General features: G+C 39.2%; 2 protein-coding genes across 4 annotated transcripts in view; one reads left to right on the top strand and one right to left on the bottom strand.

Moving 5' to 3' along the window:
* The window catches only part of CTNNA2 (catenin alpha 2), a 3,890,250-nt gene that overhangs the window by 2,859,445 nt on the left and 1,004,822 nt on the right, over positions 1-25,983 (bottom strand). Inside the window, exon 1 of one of the 3 annotated variants that reach the window (XM_044061987.1) lies at positions 21,010-21,090. The exons of 1 other annotated variant lie outside the window; for it this stretch is intronic. In XM_044061987.1, coding sequence (XP_043917922.1) covers positions 21,010-21,075 — 66 coding nt within the window. In that variant the 5' untranslated portion in view covers positions 21,076-21,090. Of the gene's footprint in view, positions 1-14,683; positions 14,750-21,009; positions 21,091-25,983 lie in introns of those variants that run through there. One more of the 3 variants, XM_044061989.1, reaches the window with a different exon arrangement.
* On the top strand, positions 14,913-17,619 carry LRRTM1 (leucine rich repeat transmembrane neuronal 1). The gene has a single exon (XM_044061991.1). It carries the CDS (start codon positions 15,736-15,738, stop codon positions 17,302-17,304), a length of 1,569 nt encoding a protein of 522 aa, XP_043917926.1. The 5' UTR covers positions 14,913-15,735; the 3' UTR covers positions 17,305-17,619.

Below are 25,983 nucleotides of genomic sequence, written 5' to 3' on the forward strand. Positions count from 1 at the left end.
ATATCTACAGTTGGGTGACATAGTGGAACAAAGGTGCTGGGTTTTTTCAATCTATATGGATCATTACTCAAATTAGTATTCTCTTTTTCAAATATGCAACAGTGAAATATTCAAAGATGCAACAGTGACGATGATGTATGAATTAAAGAAAGCTATAAAGGTAAAATTTTCAGAAAGGAGATTTTGCAGACTCTACAAGGTAAAGGATGGTAGTGGAGAACTGATGTTTGATTCCAGGAGTCAGATCACATGAAGACAATACTCCAACAGCAGAGATGAAAAAAACCCCATTAGGACAGCTTCTAACAAAAAGTACCAAGAGTAAAGGATGAGAAAATGAAGGACAGAGGGTCACGCACAGTTTTGTGATGGTACGTTTTTTGGAGGGCTGAGAAGAGCCTAAGACATGAACATTTTCTCCAGAAAGGACTGCTTCATACCAAAATAGGTTTCCACACTGACAGTTTAATGGTGATTATTCATGCTGAAACTAAACCTGTCTATGATTTAGATTTTGCGTAAAAGTGGTACTGAAGCTAGAGCGCTTCTAGAGTCTGCACCTGAAGGTAATGAGCCAAAGCGGAGCTGGAGCTAGAACACATCTAGAGCCTGCACCTGAAGGTAATGAGCAAAAGCGGAGCTGGAGCTAGAACACTTCTAGAGCCTGCACCTAAAGGTAATGAGCAAAAACAGAGCTGGAGCTAGAACACTTCAAGAGCCTGCACCTAAAGGTAATGAGAAAAAGCAGAGCTGGAGCAAGAACACTTCTAGAGCCTGCACCTGAAGGTAATGAGCAAAAGTGAAGCTGGAGCTAAAACATTTCTGGAGTTTGTACTTGAAGGTAATGAGCAAAAGTGGAGCTGAAGCGAGAACACTTCTAGAGTCTACACCTGAAAGTAATGAGAATATATGGAATTATTTTTGTGAAATGTAAAGGGGAAAACAGGTTTATTGGCACAAATTAATGAATGTAACATACAATAAGGACATTACAGTTTATACTGCACAAATAAAAAGCATTAGTTTTGCAATGCAGAAAGCAAACATGAAAACACTCTATTCTGTGAGAACATGTAAAAACAAATAATGAAAAATGTAATTTAGTAAATATTAAGTGGTACACTTGTAAACATTGAATTAAAAGTAAAAGATAAAAATGAAAGTCGTGAAAGGAAAAAATACATGAAAAAGCAATGCACATATGTCACTCGCATAATATAATACACACAGGCTACAGCTTGTACTGTAGGTACAGATCCCTGGTTACAATCCAGGCAACTTGAATTCAATTAGCACCTCAACACTTGGTGCTGGCAGGGAGGATATGCACTGTGGAACACCTCTATGGCTGATCCCTGGTGGAGGCTGGGAATACATGGGTAGTGTTTTCTACAAAGGGTCAGAGCTTTGTCTGTGTTCCACTTGGAGGTGAGGACATTAGGTCAAGAAGCCCAGTGACTGCCATCCCCCCTCAAAGGTAGGAGTGCACATGGGGATGGCTTTTAGGCCTTAAAAGGGAAAACATTCCCTCAGCAGAGATACAATGATGTGTTAGTTCACCCCAGTCTCCTCACTGGCTTTAAATATGAGTGGAGTCCATCTGGAATTGGTCAGCTCAGGTTCGGTAGAACCATGTAACAAGAGGAGGCACTGAGAACAGTTGATTGTTAGCTGTGAGGAGCCATGATATCATAAACACTGACCACAATAAGGAGGTAGTGAAGGAGGGCTCAACATGGTAAGAAAGGGACAAGAAAAGAACATAAAGGAAGGATCGATATGATATGCTGTACCCATACAGAACACATTTGATGAATTAGACAAAGAAAATGAGAACATAAAACTAAAACTGAAGACTCAAACAAACTCCAGCAGCAGCGATAAATATCCACAGACAAAATACTGATTTTTAAGTGCTTTCATTCCTTAATTTCATTAGAACTTCATCATAAAAAATCTAAACTGAATCAATACCATTTAAATAACCCTCCATAAAGGTCAAATGATCTAATCAGACCAATACAAACTTGAAATGGCTTACATCATACTTAAGCCAACTTAAAGGAACATACACTAAATCTAAATATCAACTAATAAACAAAATATAAAGCAAAAATAAAATTTAAAATATAATTTAAGTGTTAAATATTCATGTATACTTGTGCTGCAGCAAAAACATATAATAATAATAATAATAATAATAATAACAATAGTAATGATGATGAGAACACAGTTATATAAAAGGCAAGGAAGTTAACTACTTCCAATGGCAATAAAGAAAAAGAACGTAAGATGACACAAAACAAAATGAAACCTTCTTAGCAAGGGATGATGTTTAAACAATATAATGGCTGTCAGCCTTTTCACCCTAGATATTAGCAGCTGTAAAATCTAAGAAAGAAGACATTGTGAATCTTCTAAAAGAAAGAGGCAAGGGTTATACATGTTAAGATGTTAGGCTGAAAAACTGCTGGGACAACAAAAGAGCAAAGAAAATGTGGGAAGGAGATCTTTTGCCATTTCTAAGGTGGGGAGAATGCATAGGTATTGCATTTCTAATTAACAGAATGGCATACATGCAAGCTGAAGGCTTACGTGAAGACAGAAACAGGAAATGTGGCAATGACTTATTCAGAAATGGACCACAGGTTTATTAAATATGTGTGTACCTGAAATGTTATGGGAAAGAACTGCCATTAACAACAGTCAAACCTTTGCTGCTTGGTTTCAGTGTTGATCGTTTGGGTGGATAACTTTAATAATGGAATGTGGAATTTGAAACAAAGGGATAAAAGCACAGAGGAACAAGACTCTGGCTACTAAGTAATGTAAAGTTATTTGTTAACCAGCTGAGTAAAATGTTCCTTTCTGATACAACCCATTCAACAAGTTGAAGGGTAGAATACCGCTTGTACATGGATAAGTTAATGTAAGCTGTTAAACATTTGGGAGGCATAAGGAAACTGGAATACCTGTGCTAAATCCATGGAGACATAAGGAGAACAAGCAAAGTTTCACAGAGATGATAAACACAGATCAGGACTGAATTGGTGGAGAATAAACAGTTATGTGCACTGCTCAGAAACGTAAAAGGCAGATTTTTACTAAGACGCATCATAAATAGTAAGAGAATTAGAAAAAGATAAGGAGGCCTATTTTAAAGTTACAAAGCTGAATATTGCAACCAGTATTATCAATGTTTGTGATGCTGCTTGCTTCAACTCAAAACAATTAAAATAATGCCTGGATAGTCAAACAGTAATGAACTTATTCTCAAGGAACTTTTAGGTATCACTATTCCCATGGTATCTCAACAAAAATACATTGACCTTATCTTTGATCCCTTCCTTTCAATTAAATTTCACACTGAAACAGTAACACACCAACTCCTCTTACAATTAAAATTATGTTTTAAAGTTTCATACCTCCTATCATAGCATTCCTAGCTACTACAATGAATGTGCTTATATTTTAAATTAGAGCACAGACTCCCAATTTATCACACTCCTGTAGGCATGCAACACATTAACTCCACAGGCTCATAGGTGGTTACTGGGCTATTGAACCCAAGTCTTTATAAGCCTAGCCGTGTCTACCCAAAATAATACTAAAGAAACCCAATATAAAGGTTCTTACCTAAACTCGAGATCTTAGTTAGCAATGATTGCCCATATCTAGGAGGGTCATACATAAAATCCCCAGAAGGACTTAATGGTTTCCCATCCTGTAATCCAGCCTACGCTTAAACAGAGTCATAGAGGGACTATGTTTGAAGTAAATTGGTAGCATATTCCAGAGAGGTGGCAACTTCTGAGAGACATATCTATGTCTCCAATAGGTCCCATTTATGTCGCAGGCCAGGGTAAGGTCCCTGGAGTGGGTGACCCTTGTCCCATTTGACATGTGGATGTGCAGCATTTCCATTAGATTTGTTTCTGAGATTACTCTGTAGGCTAGGCGCAAGTCTCCTCTAAGTAGTCTGTACACTACTGAGTACAATGGCAGTGACTTCAGTCTCTCAATGTATGACATGATCTGGAGACCCTGAATTTTCTTGGTTAGAATCTCTGAAGTCTCTCAAGTTGCTGCAGGTGTCTGGTAAGGTACATACCAAAGGGATTATTGTACTCAATTACTGGCCTGAAGAGGGTCGAGTACAGGGGTGTTATGACCTCTTTCGCTCTTGAGGCAATGCCTTTGATAATGAGGTGTGCGACACAGAATGTCTTCCTTACCGCAGTAGTCACATGGTGGCCAAAGCTGAGGCTACAGTCAACTTGCTTTCCCAAGTCTCTCACTGCTGAGTTGTTACCTACGGTATTATTTATATGATAGTCTACAGGGATATCACTTTTACTGAAAGGGATGAAAATGCATTTTTAGCATTGAGTTTGAGTCAATGGCTTTGGCACCAATCACTGTTTTGTGCAAATCCCTCAAAGTATGCTGACATTGTTTGGGCAGTCATTGATTGCACTTAATTTGCAGTCATCAGTCACAGCCCCTCTGTTTTGGCCTGAACTTCCAAACAATGGAGGGGGGGACATCTCTGACCCCTCTGGAACCCCATTGCTGATAGGTGTGCTGACTGAGGTGAAGTCCCCAACTTTGACTGTGTGTGACCTATCACTGAGCCAGTTAGCAACCCACCTGATGACATAAGGGTTGACATTCAACTGGGAGAGTTTATCAATGACGCCCGAATGTGGGATTGTGTCAAAGGTCTTGGCTAAGTCAAGGTAGGCTATATGCACAGATTTGCCTCCATCTATGGCTTTGGTGATGTTTCTGAAGAAGTCACTATTTAACAGGCATGACCTGCCTTTGACAAAGTCAAACTGTGTTAGATCGAGGGTTTGGAGATCACGTGTATCCTTATTTATAAGTTCCATGATGATTTGTTCCATGGAATTACAGATAAGGCTGGTTAAGGTTATGGGTCTGTAGTTCCCAGGATATGTTGCTGTACCCCCTTTACTTGTTAACAAAATATGTTGCTTTCCTTTACCTTGCAAGTCCTCTGACTCAGCAGGATGACCTCCTAAAAGATTACATTGCAACCAGTTAGTAGCAGGGTTATCCTTTTGCTTGACTCCCTGCTATACCAAATAATAAAATTACAACACTGTCCACCCTTGCACTGTGAAGTAGAATTCAGAACTACATGAGACCTTTGGAAAAAATAGAGACGCGTTACTTCTCCTAACAAGGCCACCATCTGCTCTAAGTTATTTTTTCTTTACAGACAATAGCTAGTAAATCTCAGGCATAGGCGCTGGCCTACAGATATGACATGACTTTTGGCAAACTGTACTAGGAGCAACCAGCTGTTGAACAATATTTGAATTGTAAATACCATGTAAAGCTTGTAAATATTCCCTTTCAAATAATTAGTGAAATTATCATTAAGGTATTATTTTTTTCTACATACATTCTGCTAAGAACCTGAACTTTAATCTGTGTATGCATGTAGACACATTGTGGTTTGCTCGATAAATTCTCTGAGCCCAAGTTGTTGCTGATAAGGGTCACTTAAGCAGCCCACCTACCCAGTTAACAAATATATAAATAAAATAAACAAAAATGTTGCAAAATAACATAACTATGAGACTGAAAGAATAAGAAAGTCAAAACGAAGAGGTTGTACAGAACAAGTAAATGAAAATACTTTAATTGTTGCTGGCATCTCTTTTGAAGGATGTCCGAGTACCTGCTTTATCTTTCTGTCTTTACCTTGAAACCTGATATAGTTTCTTTGTGTCGTCTGTCATTTTCCAGAAGATGGTAGAGTGCCTCTGATACCTTTCTCTTTGCTATAGCAACTTCTTTCTTAGCCTCTATGTTAACCAACCAGTATTCCTTCTTTGTCAGGTACGTCTTTCTACATCCCACTTTTTGCTGCACTCTTCCATTCCTTTGATGACTTCTTCAACTTCTGCATTCCACCACCAGCTTTCCTTATGTACCTTATTTCTATGTCTGACTCAGCCGCACATCTATTCTGTTGTCCTCACACATGCTGTTTTGAGGTGGTGCCATTCTTCTTCAACCCCGGTTATTTCCTCCTCTTCTTGAGATGCTAGGGGCCTGAGTAATTCTTTGAAATGTTTTACTTTCTCTCCAGTCAACTACCAAGACTTCCACCTGGTCTGTTTGGCCATAAAGGCTTCTTTCATCACTGCTTGCAGCTTACTGTGGAAGCCAGTGGTTTATTATGTGGGACAACTGTTTCAATGGGGATGACTTTGTAATCGCTGATTCTACCCCAGTGTCCTTTCCTTGCTAGGAGGAAGTCTACCTGAGTTGCACATTGGCCACTCTTGTATGTGATCTTGTAACTGTCTCTTTTTCTGAAACATGTGTTACTATCAAGCCCTTTGCCAGACACAAGTCTAGAATGGCTTCTCCTTCTTTATTCCTGTTGCCAAACCCATGCTGACTCAGGCAGTCCTTACATTTTATTCTGTCTGTCCTGATATGTGCATTCAGATCACTAACTTCTGTTGTCCTGCTTTATCTAATAGGTCCTGCAACTTCTGCCGGAATGCACTCTTTTCCTCACTATCACAACCCAGGTGTGAGGCATAAGCTGCGATTATGATTAGTGCCCTATCATTAGGCTGGAGTCTGATTACCATGAGTCTGTCACTAATTCTGATGACATCCATCACTGTCTTCTGAAGCCTCTCCCTCATCAACAATCCCAAACCATGGTAAATGGTTGAACTGCAGGCTAAACTAGAAACACCAAAAACTAGGACAATTGTACAAGTATGTAATACAGAACTGTCCCCCAGCAACAGGGCAACTTGTCTCAAAAATGAAATGAAAATATGGGGTTTCTAGGAGGATCACACTTTGGGAAAAGTCATCAAATTTGGGCTTTTTAGAAGAGAAAATTGTTTGAGAAAAGTCCCATGAAAGCATAAATGCAATAGAAAAGAAATGATGAAAGGAAATATGTGATAAATGTGAAGTGGCAGAGGAGATATCATCAGTGCATAGATTTATGGAATGGATTCAGGTTCACAGGATTTGGGAAATTTGGCAACAACAATGGATGCTATGTAGATGTAAGGTAAAGGAAATATAAAGATGAAATGTAGGTTTAGCATATTGGAAATTTGAGTGCTGTGATTATGCTATAATGTGTAACATTTAAAAAGTTAGACATATTAAGAAACTATATGATAAATTTTGCCTAGGAAAGAAATTATTAAATAAGCTATACATATAAAAACTACAGGTCAAGAATAGAAAAAGAATGAACAACGGATATGAAGAGAAATGAAATAAAACTTTGGGATACCTTTTCTGACATCTGAAACATAGAAGTATACTCAATGAAATGGAGGTAACAAGTATTGCTTATTATACAATCACTGGCCATTAACATTCAAAAATGTGCACACTGGTTAGCCAAACTAGTGTGCCGCTTGTAAAATCGAGTATATACCAATAGAAAAAGTCCGGTTGCCTGGACTTTTTCTATTAATATATGCTATGGAGCTTTCCAGTTTCTTGATTAAAAAAAAAATAAAATAAACTTTGAAATCCGAACAGGTAGGAGAGAGATGGGACAGAGAAAATACAAGGGTAACCAGGTATGTTATGCAAAACTAAAGAAATGTACCTGATTACCCTTGTATTTTCTCTGTCCTGTCCTTCTCATACATCTGAACTGTCTGCATTTCAGTTTGCAGTGGAGATCTTCCTTCCTCCGTTGCTTTGTTTCCAAAACACTGATATACTGAGAAAGTATGCATGGGAACACAAGTCCCATACTCATAAGCAGTACATCAAGAAAGCCCCATGATACTAGGGTAAAAAGTGGAAGAACACCATAGTGCCATTACACAAAGACATTATTTAAGGAAAGTAACTAACTTTTTTTTTTCTTTACCCGTTATACGGTGGTGCAGTGGTTAGCATTGTCGCCTCACAGCAAGAGGTTCTCCAGTTCGATTCCTGGCTGGAGTGCCTTCTGTGTTGAGTCTGCATGTCCTTCTGGGTCGAGTGACGTTTAAAGACATGCAGGTAGGTGTGCGCATGAATGGGTGTGCCTTCCTTGAAGGTTGGGCGTCGAGCTGGCAACTCAGTACCGTAAAAATCCACTGCCAATCATTAGTGGACCGGAGTTCCGCTGTGGCGACCCCTAACCAGGAAAAGCCAAAAAGACAAAGACAAACTAACTTTTTTCTTTAATAATGTCATTGTATAATAACAATAACCCATGATGGCTGGGTGTGGGTAATGGTTCACCCTCATGACCAAACCACTCCAACCGTAGTTAAATCCAGCATTACCCACACCCACCCATGGGTTATTGTTATACTGTACAATATAACGTTTCACTGTGCTTTGCACTTGGGCTTCACTTGTGTGACCAAATTCCAAGAGATATGAGTACATTACAGCATAAATCATTGTGTAACTATGTATTATTTCTACAAGCTCATTCAGAATGTTTGTACTATATTAACAAGTGCTTAGTGAGAAATCTAATTTGTCAAAAAAAAGGACTGCTATTCACCGACAAATGTTATGAGATCTTTATTACACATATGGTCAAGCACTAGAACAACCTGAAGGGAACACAGCCTAGTCTGGAGATACACTAACATCATTCTAATTTTCCCAGCATCACAGGTAATTGTATAACTTCCTGAGTCACTGATAATAAATACTGATATTGTACAGATTAAAAAAATTTAGGAAGCTTTTAGTAAGGTAAAAAGAAGATCAGAAGACTGTAAGTCAATGGTTTTGCTGAGAGAAGGCAGAAAATTAATGTTGAGAACATAAAGGCATGTAGCAAATTTAATTCATTGCAGACAGAAAGGTGGAAGAAAACGGGCCATACAGAAAAATGAAGAAATGAGATTTATACATCAACAATTAGCATAAAAAGAGTGAAAAAACATGGAGTTAAGTGGCGTACAAGAAATATGCTGTAGAAGTACTAGACACACATTATAGTGTAAAAATATCAATGACACATCAAAGGGGAACTACCAGGTGGCTTCTGGTAACTTCGGGTATCTATAAAGATAAAGTAAGGCAAAGTAAAGACTTATATCAGGAGGTGCTCAACAATATGCATGGCATGGACTTCATTTTAAGATGTAGTGTTAGAAGGTTAAGTAGTAAAGTAGGGGACCTAGAGGCACATTTCAAGACAAAAATCAAAAGACATAAATTAAGCAGAATGTCACAAAACAAAAAGTAAAGAACACATGGAAGTGTATTCAGGTTTAACCACAGGAGGTGTCCAGTAACATTAATTATGGAGAGCCATGTATAAACATACAGAATCAAGAGGTGTGTAGTTATCTTGACTCCCCAAGGAGACGCATGAAAATATATGCAGTGTAGGAAGATGTAGGCAGCATCATAAGTATGTGGTAAAATACCATTTTGGAAAGCATACAGTGAATTACCAAATAGTTAAAAGAAAGGTAAACAATCAGTAGAAAAGTATAATACCATATAATAAGGTGCATGGTAAAGCAGAGAAACAGTAGCTAATAAGAGGAAATGTTTTTCAGATAATTAGAGAATCATGAGGTATTTACATACATAAAAGTGCAGACTTGTCATTCCTACAGCTAACTAGATATTACTACTTACAGAATTATGGGCAGGAGTTAAAGGGAGCAGTCTGGAAGCATGCACTGATGCTGAAAATCAGTAGACATTTTTATAAAGATGAAAATCAAAAATTGCATTGTAAGATGGAGCTTTATTTATTTATTATATTCATTTTGTGTAAGACCATCAAACACCAGTGCCTTTTCATATGGACAGCTTGGAGTCACTTTCTGCTCTCTCAAAGTAACAGTATGAAAATGAAAACTAAAGAAATCAAAGCTTAGACTATAAGATGAAAAATAAGTAGCTCATAGCGTTAATCCTCTGTGCTCCAGTGTCTGTTCAGTTCCAGAAACAGTCTTGTAGGATTACTGTATCAATAATGGTACCATTATTCTGCACTCGATCTATGATCCAGCTGAAACCAAAGTCACCAAAAAGGGGAACACAACGAGTGTCCACCAGCTGCCTGTGATGAGAGCACTGTTTCAGTCCACACTCACGATAACTAAATACAGGCAATTGCACTTCTGGTTAGCTACCATTTTCATGGTTTGTTTAATTTACAGGCTCGAGAATAGAATGGTGAAGGTAGCCAAGGTGGCATATATTACAGGTCCATACTGTAAAATGCAAAACATACTCATAACCAAGCAATAACTTCTAGAGTGCTGAGCACTCCCTTACATGATACTGCTTGAATGGACAATGACCAGGAAGGAAAGGCTAAAGGGGCTTGTCTTCAAATCTGAGCTAGGACTGGGCATGAAGCTGGACCACAACCACTTTACAGTTTTACTTTAATTTGTTTTAACCTACAAATAACCATGTGAAGTATTTTTCAGGGGTGACAGAAAAGCAGTAATATGATTAAGTTTGCAATAATATTATTTATTCTTTATTCAGCTCTGGCTACCAATCAAACCCAGAGCTGTTGGACATGCTACACTTAAAGAAATCCCAATCCCTCAGAGCCACATGCTCCAGGGATCTAAACCTTGTCATCACAATAAACAAAACAGGCTGGAGGGATAGGTTCCTGACCCAGGGACTCCCCAGACTCTGGCATAGACTGCCCATACATGTCAAACAGAGCACCTCTTTGGCCCTCTTCAAAAGGAACCTTAATAATTGGATAGGAGAAAGGAAATTCACCCCGGGGATCACTTCAGTCACCCTGCTAGACAGGGGTCCAGGGAAGTAAATAGTGTGGAAAGAAATAGACAGGGAATTGTTATGGCTAGGCTTGTATAGGCCCTAGGGCCGATAGCCTAGTACCAACCTATGAATCTTGCTTTCCTAGTGCAAATTAACCCCAACAGTAATTTTAAGTGACATGCTCAGAGTCATAAAGTATACAGACGAAGACTGATGGACTTAAACAAAGAACTACAAAACATCTATGTTATGCCCCTGGACAGGAGGTGGTCAAGTCAAACATACCAAAAAAAAAAAAAAAAAAAAAAATTGAAGGATGACCCATACTATCAACAACAGAAGTGTAGGAGTGTCACATGATAAAAAACATATCACCTTGTTATATGAGGGGAAAATGATGAAGCACAGCAACAAGTATAAAACAGTGAGATACAGAGGCAACTTGAATACAACAAGCTGATGCAGCAAAACATGTGCAATATGGTATATGGCCCAAGATAACATAGTCAGGTAAGGAAACAGAAGACAAGACGTAAAACATTCAGAGGGGAGAGACAATCAGTGCAGCACAGTTTAAAAATACTGAAGCAGGTAGTGAGGTAGGAAATACAGAATGAAGTGTCACAGGGGGCAGGGAAAAAACATCGCTCGACATGATGGGAAATCACAATACAAGCAGTGGTTGTAATGTGCATAGAGTCTCTGCTCAGGCACTGACCTGGCTACTGCCACAAGAATACAGATAAGGACTGATTGGACACGCACACTTCCCTTTAGAGGCACACTGCTACTGCTGAGCTGGAATTAAAGGATCGATCACAGGGCCCAGCATGTAATCCTTCAAAACTGCACTGATGCAATTAACAGAAGATGTCGGCCAATGACTAGCTTACAGACAAAAATGTCACCAACAGCTGAATACGGACACAGACAATGAGCAAAACACAAGGACATAAGGATCATACTGCATTGTTAAATCTGGGCCAGTTAGTAGCAGTAGGAGTTGAAAGTCCGAATTTTAGGACATCAGAAGGAAGCTGTTAGTGGTATCCCTGAGACATAGATTCAGAGTAAGAAGCCCAGAAAGCCAAAATTTGTCAGGGGTAAGTCTTGAAGCAAAATAAAATGCTGAACATGGGTAATGATGCGTGAAGGGTGAGCAGTCAGGGATAGGAGAATTAATAGCAAAGTAATGAGTGGCATTGTTAGTTACATGAAAACTCACGTTTCAGAATAAGAAGAAATTGGATGGACATATACAAAAAGCAAGAATGCAGCTCTTATGAGCAGAGTGATGCACTTCATTCATGTATGTCCTATGCGCTTATTTTCCAGCATGTGAGATGCCAGTACCCTTCTCTTAATGGAAAACTGTTCATATCACAGAGTGAATAGAAAACAATGTAGGCAGATAATATATAAAAAAATATATAAATCTTTTAAGGAAGGACCTGGGTGAAGAGGCATACAGGGTTGTTGCATACATGCATGTATGGGTGTGTATGTATACATACACATACACACACACACACAAATATATATATATATATATATATATATATATATATATATATATATATATACACACACACACATAAATACACACACAAATACAAAACTATATACCTATTTATTTTATTAGGTGATTGTCACAAGAGTTACTTTTTGTTGTATTTCATGTTGCAGGATAGTCCTTTTTGCTGAACATTTCTTATGTCTGTTTTCCTTAGGTAACAGCTTTATGTTAAGATTTTTCATTGCAAAACAGTCTTTAATATGTTGCCTATAACTGATTTGTTTGAACTTAAATATATCTTTATTTTGGCATTGGTCCAGAATCTGCACTGTGACTGAAGAGGATTCCCAAACAAATTTTCTTACCTGATTATGAGGCAAAACACATTAAATAAATACAATGAACAAAATACAAACAGCAAAAACAAAATATCTAGAGCAGCAACAGTACAATAGAATGTGATAGAAAAAATACCACCAAAGAACAATAGAACAGCAGCAGTGTCCCCCAGTGATGCATTACATCAGGGGGTAGTGGAATCCTTGTCACCGGGTAGGAACAGAAAGCAGAGGACATTTTAGATATAACCCAAAAGTACCGCAACATAATATTCCAAAAACCGCAGCAACAAAGTCAGGAAATCTCATGGGAATTACAGCAACAAAAGGTTATCATCATCATCATCACACACATATACCAGGCAGATGTGCAGTGTCAAGGAAAAACAATGAAGTTTAATGAAATAAGGCAAATTAGAAACAGTGGAACCCAAAAATGCAGACTAATTAGTGTTGAATGAGAACAACTGTTTTTATGACTTAAAATGCAGCATGTATCTGAGACCATTTTACACTTACAGGAATAATCATCATCTAAAGTTGTGGAAATTTCTCATGTCTTGGATAAATGAAAGCTTTCATTTTACCACTGTGCTTCACATCATCTAAATATATAAATTTACCTCCTTAAGTACAGCACATATTTTCAATTACCACCAAGCAAGGGATTAACCATCAGAAGAAAACTGCCAGAGAATGAAACTGTTGGTTCAAATCTTCTAGCATTATAGTTCAACAAACCATGTGCGGCACAATTTGGATAGGAAAAGCAAAGTCTTCTGCAGTGTCAACTCAGAAAACAAGAGGATAGCTGTACCTACACAGAGTCATTGGTTTGCTTAAAGACACACAGTCATAAAAATGGCAGCTACAAGAAATCAGAAACCAGTACTTCAGTAAGTCCAGCAGATGTCAAGGGTAGTCCTATGAACTCTATGGGGTGACAGTTCTGTGCCGCATTTTCCAGGTTATCTTTCCACCTTTCCATTATTTCCACTAAAAATAAAAAGGACAAAACTCTTCATTTACTTTATTTCTGAAGTGTCTTAATGCAAATGGCCTCCTCACGTACAGAAACAATTTCTTCCACATTAATAAATAAAAGGCACATTCACTTCTGTTTTGCTTTGTAGACATGTGCTAATGATTATGAGCTAGAATAATAATTCAGTGATAAAAAAAGCTCTTTTAATGACAAGTGTCCTGGATATTTCTGAGCAACAACACTAAAAGCATACACTAGTGAGAGAACCTCTGAATTACTGTTAACATAAGCAAATGTAATCACGGAGTGGTAACACTGAGGCACTGTTCAGGAGATCAGGTTATACTTTTGCATACAGCTACAAAGGTGTAACTGCATTCTACCTACCAGCTCAATGAAATTCAAAAATGTAGATAAACAACTAACATATGATATCTATGATAGGCTCTCAGTTGCATAAAGAAATGCAAAACACTGCATCCACTAGTTTTATCTTGCATCTGTCTCATCCTCCGAATCTATTAATGTGGCTGTGTAATCTCAGTATGGTATGGATTGCTGCTGTGCAAATAAATATATGCAAACAATATAAATACAAGAAAGCTGAAATGCTTGGTGCATATAAGCATGTCTTCAGGACGTTCCAACTCCTCCAAATCAATGAAGAACTTGCAGTCTGCACTGCCTTCTGGAGTTTATAATCAATCTAATTCCAGAAGCTTTAGTCCCCGGTGGATGTGATTCTTTTCCAGAGAATGCTTGCATAGAATTCAAAAGGTATTATTCCTCTAATGGCTTGACCTTGGGTATACTCAAAAGGCTGTAAATACATGTTACAGGATGCACAGCTGTACTAAACAGAGAGCCCAGAATGAAAGGGTTAACATTTTCTTTAAGGAGTAGAGTGGCTGCTTCTAGTACATACGTATTATCTTATTACAGAAAATAATACTAAGCATTATGCATGCAGAAAGTAATGTTGAGTTATATCCATTAAAGAGTTAAAAAAAAGCGTCCTCTACATTGATTTAGAGGCAAGTCTCAAGTCTTAATGTATCGTTTAGCTTCAAAATGTAACTGCCAAAATTGCATTACCTTCATTTCTGTAGTAAAGCATATTTAGTTTATGGATTATGTAGGAGCTTGATTTGTTTTATGCACACCCCCTTTTCATTCTGCACATGTGTATGTTCCGTGTGAGACTAAACAACAGGGGGAGAGAGAGAAAGAGACAGAGAGAAGACAGAGAGAGCGAGAAAGAGAGAGAGAGAGAAAGAGAGAGTGCATTGAACAGGCTTCACAATCATGAGAGGCTTACGACACTCAGTGAGCAATAGGTGCCTTTGCATGCTTTTCCTGTGCATCGCTCAGTTGAAGGGGAGGGAATCTTGCTTTTTCTTTCTCTCTCCTCCAAGCATCTCCTAACAAGATAAGTGAATGAGCAAAGGGTTCTATAGCTCTGTTGCATCTTTAGCTGGCCAGTAAATGAGCTGTAATCTGTCTCAGTGGATTAAAGGATGCCCCCGGTCAATGGTCACTTCAAGTGATGGACGTTAACACAGATCAACGCATCCCATGGAGTCATTAGCAAAGGGAGTTTGGAGGTTTTTCTCTCTGGAATACCACAGCATTCACTGCGGAGAAAAGGAAAGAGTCGATCAAGCCCATGCCTGTAGCTGAGAAACTTGCAGGTCCTACAAGTCAGCTAAAAGCTAGCTGGAACCCTCCTTTTGGATCTTTGAAACGAAGAAAAGTGAGACATTGTGAGCCTGCCAGCTCTGCGCACATAAAAAAGGGGACTGAATCTGTACCACAGTGGAGTCTTTTAAAGCTCTGCACATAATTTGTTCAAATACAAAGGCAGCATTTGAATGGTGGCTGTCACTCTCTGGAAAAGGGAGGGTAAGACACTTTTTCAATTAAATCATTTGCTTAAGAAAACATTTTTTTTTTGTTTTTTCTTTACATAATCAAATATGAAACAAAGTCACATTATTTTAGCCTTTTTATTTTTCTGATACTTAATATTGCTGACTTAAACTGTTTATGAGGATTTGGATATGAGCTGTGTAAAAGAATAATGTAGAAAACTGAAATAAAGAACATAGCAGTGGACTTCTCCACTTTATCTGGGAATATCCTTGCTCATGGATTTCCTTCTTATGAGGCTCTGTTTAAACTGGCTGTTAAGGAAGCCCCCAGGATTGCTACTCTGTACACTGGGTGTCTTTTTTAAAATGCTTCCAGCCGTGGATAGTATGTGCCCAAAGCTCTGTCGGTGTGACGGCAGGCTTTTGTACTGTGAGTCGCTGAATCTGACAGAGATGCCTCAAAACCTATCCGGCATAATGGGCTTGTCTCTGCGGTACAACAGCCTTTCGGAGCTGCGTGATGGACAGTTCTCAGGGTTGGTGCAGCTCACGTGGCTTCATTTGGATCACAATCACATCTATTCAGTAGAAGGGGATGCCTTTCAAAAACTGCGGAGAGTTAAAGAACTCATTCTGAGCTCCAATAAAATCACAGAGTTGTCTAACACCACATTCAGACCTATGCCAAACTTGCGCCATGTGGATTTATCATACAATAACCTACAGTACTTGGAGCCAGATCTATTCCATGGCCTGCGGAAGCTGACAACTCTGCATCTGCGATCAAATGCCATCAAATTCGTGCCAGTCCGAATTTTCCAAGACTGTCGCAGTATGCAGTTTTTAGATTTGGGGTACAATCAGTTACAAAGTCTTGCTCGAAACTCTTTTGCTGGTTTATTTAAACTCACTGAACTGCATCTTGAGCACAATGATTTGGTGAAAATGAACTTTGCCCACTTTCCACGACTCCTGTCCTTGCGCACCCTATACATGCGAAGGAATAAGTTATCAATTGTAGTTAACTCATTGTACTGGACTTGGAACTTCTTGGAAAAACTGGATCTATCTGGGAATGACATTGAGTACATTGAACCACATGCATTTGAAAGTGTGCCTAATCTGCAATTTCTTCAGCTAGACTCAAATCATCTCACCTACATTGACCAACAAATCCTTGACTCATGGAAGTCCCTTACTAGCATCAGTCTTGCAGGAAACACCTGGGAATGTAATCGGAATATCTGTGCATTAGCCTCCTGGCTAAGTGAATTTAAAGGTCACCATGATGGAAACTTGCTTTGTTCCACTCCTGAATATGCACAGGGAGAGGATGTTCTGGATGCAGTTTTTGCATTCCAATTATGTGAAGATGAAGGAGATTCTAGAAAAATGACTGAAATTCCCAGAATATCAAGACATGGGGAAAATGCATTAAATAACAGCCCTACTACTATACCTTTTGATATTCAGGATACAGAAGGAGAAGAAGCAACAGATACTATAACAGTAACTGTGCCAAACCATATTTCCGAAAGTACTGTACGGATTCACAAGGTGGTCACCGGTACCATGGCTCTCATTTTCTCTTTCCTCATAGTGGTTTTGGTACTATATGTTTCATGGAAGTGCTTCCCAGCTAGCATGAGGCACCTCAGGCAATGCTTTGTATCACAACGCCGAAAACAAAAGCAGAAGCAAACCATGCATCAAATGTCAGCCATGTCAGCCCAGGAGTATTATGTTGATTACAAACCTAACCACATTGAAGGGGCCCTGGTTATCATTAATGAATATGGATCATGTTCCTGCCACCAACAGCCAGCAAGAGAATGTGAGGTGTGATTTTCAGCAAGGGAGAAAAATACAGTGCGCAACCAAATAGCAGAGGACACACACAGAGAGACAGCCCAGTGGAATTTATTGTGAGTTTGGATGCAGTTGTTGATCCAGGCTGTTAAGGGTTCTTTTTGCAAAGACTATATATTTTAGCTTTATACTGTACTGAATCACCAGGATGTTACCACACATAAATGGTGAAAGCTGTCATGCAACATCTGTCATTATGCAGGAAAATACATCTGTATAAAGGTGCCAGTTATTCAATTTTTTGTAAACTAAGATGTTTAAGAAAAAAAAAATAAAATAGTATTTACAGTATTAGCAGCTTGGTGTACCAATGCCTTTAATGAGCTTGACAAGTGCAGCATTAAAAATAGATACAGGGGGGGTTTGGTTAACCCTTTGTGCATGATTTCAGATTCTGTCTATAATGAAAACAAAGTACAGAGTGATATTTAATGAGGCAAAGCCATATAGAGGAAATTACATTTTATATAATTTTTGCTGATAACAGCTAGCCATTACCGAGCATAAAATACAGCTGCTCTGTTCTCCATTAACAGAAGGAGCACCTGCTTAGTATACTTTAGGTGATATATCCAGATCATTTTTTTTATTATAAATGAAGTTGGCAAACATGAGATCCAGAACTATACAATTATGCCACTATCACTCCATCACAAAAGTGGCATGAAATCCATTGCTGCATTTTGCATAAATGTAACTGGAAAGTGCTTCACTTAAAAGATGGCCATAGACATTTTTATGCAGTGCTCACCATCATTGCATTACAGACCTAAATCATTTAATGTGCTGTTATGCCACCTACTTGTTGCAAAAGGTTTTGCTCAGCTGTTTTTATATACATATTTGTATATGTATATATATTTTTCCCCCAAGGTAAAACTGTTTTAATATGAGTAACCCGTCAATCACTACTAATGCTGCCTTGATTGGTACTATTTAGAAATCTCTAATAGCAGGGGAAACACAGAACAAGCAGTGAATCAGAGCACCAAGTGGGCAGCTTTTGGGAATGAGTACTCTGTCTGCTTGTGTGTCTGGAGTGAACTCTTGGAGTTACTGCTGCAGCAATCTTTGGCATTGAGAATTCTGAGCACATCTCGGCTCTCTCCGGCAAACAACAGAGCAATTACCCTAACACCATTTCAGCAACAGTGTCTTTCTCATCACTTCTCGTACATTAGCAGGCATTATCAGTAAACATATCGATTCCAAACATCATTTAACCATAACATATGTCCAATTCAGAAGGCTTTAAAGCTTCTTCATAGTTTGAATAAGTGAAATATTGGTTTCTTTTGATTAATTATTGGTTTGATAAAATGGCTAACCTTGAATACACAGTAGAAATCTCATATTACATTAATGAAATCATGCTGTGCTGAGCTTACGCATCTTAAGAGATAATATGACCAGGTTTTGCAGAAAATGTATTTCAAACAAGCAAGCAGTTCTGTATTACAGTACCTGAACCTTGCTATGTTGTACACACCAGTAAGGACACTGTTTCAGAATGCACCACAGTATTTAAAAAAAAAAAAATCTGACCTAAAATACTTTGGCCATTAAAATCTGACCTAAATACTTTGGCTATGATGACCACTGTCATATATTCTTCAAAGAAAATCAGAGAGTTGAAAAAAATGCATTTAGTGGATGGAAGAAACCCACCCCCACTAGCATGGAGTATGTAGCTCATTGACAAAAGTCTATATAGGGAATGAGGGACAGAGCTTCCCTCCATCCTGAGTGGGGAAAGCATCAGGCACACAGTACACTATTCCAAAGTCTGCTGAGCATTGCTGGGGAGTGGAGGGAGGGAAAATGATGATGAAACACTAGTTACAAACAAATTAATTCTCCAGTATCCACTTTAACCTAGGTTATGGGGAGGCTAGAGCCATAATGGCCATAAGGCAAGAGGACCAGTCAGTCCTGGATGATAAAGCTGTCCACTGCAGAATGCAGGCATGTCCCATTCATGATATACACATGCAAATAGTGCTACAGACAATTTACAGGACTGCCAGTTCACATATTAGCATTGTCTTTGGGATATGTAAAGAAACCAGATATACCACTGAAAGCCCATGTGGACACACGGAAAGCATGCCGACTCTGCACCACAGGCACCCTAGCCCAGAACTGAACTGCCACAATGAGCAATGAGAAGCAGCAACTCTAACTGCTGACAAACTATGCCCAACAGCTTTTTTTTAATTTAAATTATCCTTTTCATAGCCAGCAACACAGTGACAAATTCTGCATGCAAATCAACTTCAGCCTAATTTTCTAAGCTCTACTGCAAGCAAAGAATTTCTACAGTTTATTAGCATTTCCTTTCCTATGAATGGCCTCATTTCAGGGCAACAGTTAGAAGACCAAACCTAGCACCACACTATACAACTTTTCTTTTCTAGAGTGGAAGGTTGTGAAATTTCAGCATCTCTACAATGATGACTTTATTTAGGGGAAAGAAAAAAAATACTAGCAAACTTAATTCAGAGCAGGAGGCTACTTATCTATGCAAGCTATGAGAAACACTGCAGAGGGCTCATACTACAGCACATAACTGTGTCTTCATATTATTTGAATTTGAGCAACTGTAACAGTAAAATACATGACTATTTCTTATGAATTTAAAGAAATGTTGAGATACAGCAGATAAACATATATGCTGACCAGAAATAAAATCATAGAGGGAGGGAGAAAACTGGATTCAGATTAGTCAAAATGGAAAATACAATGTACCTGCTGAAAAAAGGCTTAAATGAAGGCTCTGTCTTAATAGGGCAGTTTTGGTCTTTGAGCTAATCTGAAATGAAGGCTGCATGACACTTTTCCACTACTGCTGAGACTAATGCTATGCCTTGCATTTTAGGCACGTACTGCACCGCTGCATTTACGAGTGCTAAGTGACTTGGGGGAAACAAAGGGAGGCAGCAGTTCAAATAAATGTTGTCTTGGTTTTTAATAACACCTTCAACAGCTTTGTCTTACAGCTGATGAAGAACTTAACCAAAAGATGTCAAGAAAAGCATAGGAACATTTGCAGAAAGAAAAAAAAATGAACTTATTTTACTTAAAGCTCAACAAAGCCACCTCACCCACTCATTACTCTCTCGCTCACACACCGTATGACCTCATTTACCTATTTTTGTGCACCTGCTTCTACCACTTCTAAACCCCGAGGCTACTACACGACTACAACACATACAGACTATGATGTCTTCTACACTCTACTCCACTGCAAATCTATTAACAGTGCTAAGAGAATTAGGACCATATAGAAAATAAGATAATGCATTTGTAATGGTTTATCCTAGTCTTAAAACTGCATCAGAACAGCTAATTTCATTACACAGTTTAAAAATGTGTTTGCATGTTGAATTTTTTTAAATTAAGTACAGGGATTTGCAGGGGGCAATCCCTACACCAGTAACCAGCCTTATTTCATAGTTTGCAACAACAAGGGATAAGCAAGTGCTGATGACAAACAAGGTGAACTACTAGCCTGCCTTTCAGATGTTTTGATGTTTTCCATCATGTCTGAAGTTTGTGCACGCAGTGTGTTGCCTATCACTCTTGCAGTACTTAGTCTGTTTTACTAGGGAGTCTACTGTGAGGCCACAGATGAATGTGCAAGTCATTCTAGAAACACAGACTTTTTGTGTATACTCTTACCACTCCATTCAGATAGCTCATACATATTTCAAATCCATTCCCCAGGACGGAGTCACTGTAGGCCATATAGCATTCAGCCAGGCTGCAAGGGGCATTTCATTCAGGTTGTGTCCCATAAATTCCAGAAGGAAAACAACAAATACCAGCCCCTGCTACAAAAAATGCATTAATGTCCACTTTAAGGAGCTGGAGAGACTAGACTGCCCAGTCTCCTAGACAGGATTGCCACAGATACAACAACAGCATTTTCATTTTTGCTCATTTCTGTTCTCAGGAATGGGAGTAGTAAAGGCTGCCCCACTCAAAGCTCTATGAACTCAATGGGGATTTATTTAATCTCTTTGTTTAAGCCTCTGGCATGATCCTTAGTCTGGTGTTGCTCACGTCAAAAAGGTCAACCCCAACTCCACCCCCTGCCACTGTATTTCTGTTCAGCCAGATGCACTGTCAAAATGTGCAGTCTGCCTCAGCCCCCCGCCCCACTCCCACCCCTTTAGGCCTCTCTCTACTGATGAATGCAATCTGTAGCCAAATTTAAACAGCCATAGTTTACTCCACTACTCTGCAACACAGCGTGGTTCTTATGCCTTAGCCTTAAAATCTTGCATACCCTGGGGTGGTCATAGTTATGAAAGAACAGCTCTGAAGCATGGGAAGAGTGTCACCCTCATCACCTTGGCATATAATTATATCCAGCCAACAGTGACCCTGAATATTTCTCAACCCTGCAGCAATAGGAACTAAGGTGTCCCCATTGCTTCTCTGTCTTAAGGCACATACCTTGGAGTGGCCCCTTTTGACTTAAAAGTCCTGCTGCATCAGTGAATACTGTGGGGTCTTCATGTGGCCTTCCTAAGTTCCATGTATACTGGAACTGTCCCAAATTACTCAGGGCACTGCAGCAAAAGAAGGCATCACCCATCCTTAATCTTACAAGCTTGTGTATTCTAGAGGGACCCCCATATTACATCACTGAAGAGGTAGTGATGGCATTTCTGCAGGGCTTTATAATCTCATGCAGTTTGGGGTGTTTGTAGCAACATCATCACCACCACTTGATCGTACAATTTTATGGAAACTGAAATAGAACCAGATTAATCCAGGTACGGCAATGATGCAGAGGCATGACTCTGTGATGTCAAATTCTAGCAGTGAGATGGGGGTAAGGAATCTGGATTTCCATTACCATCACTTTTCTGGTAGACCTAGACCCATACCAATCAAACTCTTAGCTCCAGAATTCTGGTCAAAGGCAAAACTTATAGGGGGACAGAGGCCCAAAATCAGGGACAGATTTTAAATATTTTTGTCATGAACTTAGAAAGTTAACACAATAGTACATTTTACATTCGCATGCATTTTCTGAAGGATGAGAAGTCTGAAGCTGAAATATTTGTTGTTAATTATAGACTTTAATTCTCAATTATTTGCCAGAAAAAACAAACTTTTTATGTGGAACAGGCAGAAAATATCAGGCAAAATCTGGACATTCTTCAAAATTGTGGACAGTTGAGAGGTATGCCTTGACTGACTCAAAGCACTCTAGCATTCCACTAAGCTGGGGAGTGTGTTTGCCATTATCCCTCAGCTAAACGTACAGTGGCTTCAGATTATAAAGTGGGCAATTGTGCACAGCATGTGCCTGTGTCCTTAGTGCCCCAGTTGCTAGCACTCCGCATATATCTACATATCACTATTGGTCTCCATTGAAATGGGCATTACTTCCACTTAAGAAAAGGATGTGGGCAAGGATATTCAGTCCCCACTATGGTGCTCCTCCAGGCAGCCAGGTCTTGTCCTGCAAGGGTGCTGATATCTCAAATGCTCTGTCAGCAGATGAGCAGCTTAGCCAACTACCAGCCACATAAATAATTGTTTTAACAGGATTTGGTCTAGTAGACTCAGGTTTCAAACATCTAGAACTCAGGTCATAAAAAGAATCCCACATTTCCTGGATGTGGTACTTCTACAATTAACATGTATGTCAGTTGCTGAATTTCTGCATATAACATCAGTAACTCAGGTTCAGGAAATGGCAGAAGTTGTGTTCCGTCAGCACATCACTGCAGCAGTTGGATTTCCACACTGGATGGCAGTATCTCAGTAGAAGGAATGGGCAGAGGGAGTGCTGCAGTGTGCAGACCATCATTGCTGCAGAATTTTCACATTCAATGCAACCAAATCAGGCTTTGGCATGCAGACAGGACATCAAACTTTGTGCTAGGACATAAATATTTTGTGCCAGGACATAAACGATTCATGCATTCCACATTGTGCCGGGACACAGATGATTCATTCCACAACCATTCCTTCTGTCTAGAAGAAGGTTTATGGAGGGGGACAGGGGAACAAATTCAGCAGTGGCGCCTAGCTGAGGGAACACTAGCTGAACATTTTGAAGCCCAATGATGTCACAGGAAGGCAGTCAGTGTGTGTGTGTGTGTACATCTATCCATACCTTAGAATAGTCACAGATCATGAGATACTTCATTCATTTTAACTCTAGAAAGCCTCAGTACAATACAAAGCAGGTGATTTTACACATTGTCCAGCGATATTTTAAAGCAAATTTCATAATTTAAGATGCTCTGTTGATCTGCTGTCACACAAGATGACATATGTTTTTGTGAGGAAAGGTGTGTCTTTCAGTTGGCTTAGACAATTAAGGAGCTGTTAACAAGCTGTTTCCTGTGGTTTAGTGGTGCAAGGTTTGATCCCTCAGCTTCTGTTGCCTGATTGTGTCACCCTAAGCAAGTCATTTAACCAACACCATTCCCGGACTTGAGTCTGAAAAAGGTCCGTGGCGATCAGCATTCTATCCCCCAAAAAATATATATAAAAAGATAAATAAGAGATGTGTGTGTGTGTATATATGTGTATGGACACAAAATGGCAAATGTTACAGCTCTGAGGGTAGCCCTAGCTTAAGTAACATAGTATTCCATTCATACCATTACTGACCACTACTTCAATCAAGCTAGCATTTTGAATGTGAAAGTCAAGGGTTAGACAACTTTGTCTGCAGAATGTGCCATGTCTCAGTGACACCAAATAGCATACAAAGGGATGTCCAAACACATGATAAAAAATTAGATAAATGGTAGTTCATAAGTGATTATTAGCCTAATGGCACAACAGCCTTTACAAGCTTAGCCAATAATACCCGGTATATGACAATCTTCTTCTTCTTTCGGCTTTTCCAGGTTAGGGGTCGCCCCAGCGGATCACCTGTCTGCTCATGATTGGCAGAGGAGTTTTATGGTGTCGAGTTGCCAGCCCGGCACCCAACCTTCCACAGAAGGCACACATACGCATGCACTCACACCTACGGCCAATTTAGAGTGTCCAATCCACCTACAGCATGTCTTTGGGATATGGAAGGAAACCCACATGACCACACAGGGGACATGCAGACTCCACACGGAAGGCACCCCAGCCGAGGATCAGACTGGAGAGCCTCCTGCTGTGAGGCGGCAATGCTAAACACTGCACCACCATGACCATATTATACCTTAACTCCCCAGACATAGGATGGTATAGTATCAGGGTAGTGGGTCTTTGGGTGTTGGAGCCAAGAGTCATTTTATAGACTGCCTCTGTCCATAAGGGACATGGGCAGAAATAAGTGTTACTTGGACTTGAACCCCGGATCACCTGTGTTCTGTCTCAGAAGTCAGTGCACTTACACCTTGTGCCACAGAAACAGTACTTGTTGAGTAATCCATGCCTATCCCTTGAAGGCAAATTCAGTTTTCTGGGGTGCTCTGCCCTTATAAATAAACACATGAAAAAACAGACAAGTATCAGTTTCTTCTTCCTCAAACTTGTAATGCAAGAGAGTCTTATGATAAGCAGGAAAATGCTTAATGTTGCTAACAAAGATAAACTGCTGCAGACCAAACCATCCTGAAATACAACAACAACAAACACCTTTGTACTGTACTTTGGACAAGTTACTCCTCCTTCTGCCGCTTCCATTCAAATCATCCTTCCTAGTACTGAAAATTATTCAGGTTATTTCAGTGTTAACATTAATATCCTAAATAATTTATCCAATAACATCAGGTGCTGGAGGAAAGCATCAAGGTCTGTGCTATGACAAAAAGAGCGCAACAAATCCACTTTACCTTAAAAGAAATTTATAATAATTTTCCTGCACACATATAATTTATGTAAAAACGTTATAAAACCAACATTTGTTTCTGGGAAAGAATAATGGCAACACAGCTATCCAGTGACAGAAGTGTTGATTAATTTGGGACATCAAAGGGTCGAGTCTTAAAAGGTCAATTATGTAGTCTAAGACCCTGAAAAAAAATAATTAAGTGTTCTTTCTAGCCCATCTATAAAATACAACAGTAGCAGAAGCTTCGCTGAAAATGAGGTGTTGCTCTAATTTACATTATTAGTGGTAAATATACCCATGCAGTACATGAAATGAAATTCCTGACATCCCAGAAGCATTTGTTATTTTGGGGGATTAAGGCATCTCCGATCTCAACAGTCTCAGTCAGTGTTGTGCATAAAATCCCTAATTCCTGATGATTCAGCTTATTCTCCTGCCCTAGACCCATAGAACCTTTACACTGCAGTCCAAAAATATAAGATGAGGTCTTATCATGGATTAAATGATAGGTTTTGGGAAATAATCTCAAAACAGTCTAGGACCATACACCTGAGTGCTGATGACCATTTTTTTATTCACTGGGTGAGTTGTAGATGTTAACTGCAAGTTCTCTGCACTGGGAACCTGTAGGCCTATCACACCAGTGCAAGCAGGAACCGCTGCAGATGGCAGCAACAGATGTTGTACAGTGCAAAACCTGTGACTAAATATATACCTCTCTACTGAAAGATGAAGCCATTCAGACAATCCTCCTGTCAATCACATTTAATGACCACAAACTCTAATCTTGATATGACGTGACAAGCGGTAATGAGTAAGTACTTGCTGCTTGAGCTTTAAAGGGCTAT

Source organism: Protopterus annectens, chromosome 2.part1 (assembly GCF_019279795.1).
Source record: "Protopterus annectens isolate FY-2018-M chromosome 2.part1, PAN1.0, whole genome shotgun sequence".
In the NCBI taxonomy this organism is placed as follows: Eukaryota; Metazoa; Chordata; order Ceratodontiformes; family Protopteridae; genus Protopterus; species Protopterus annectens.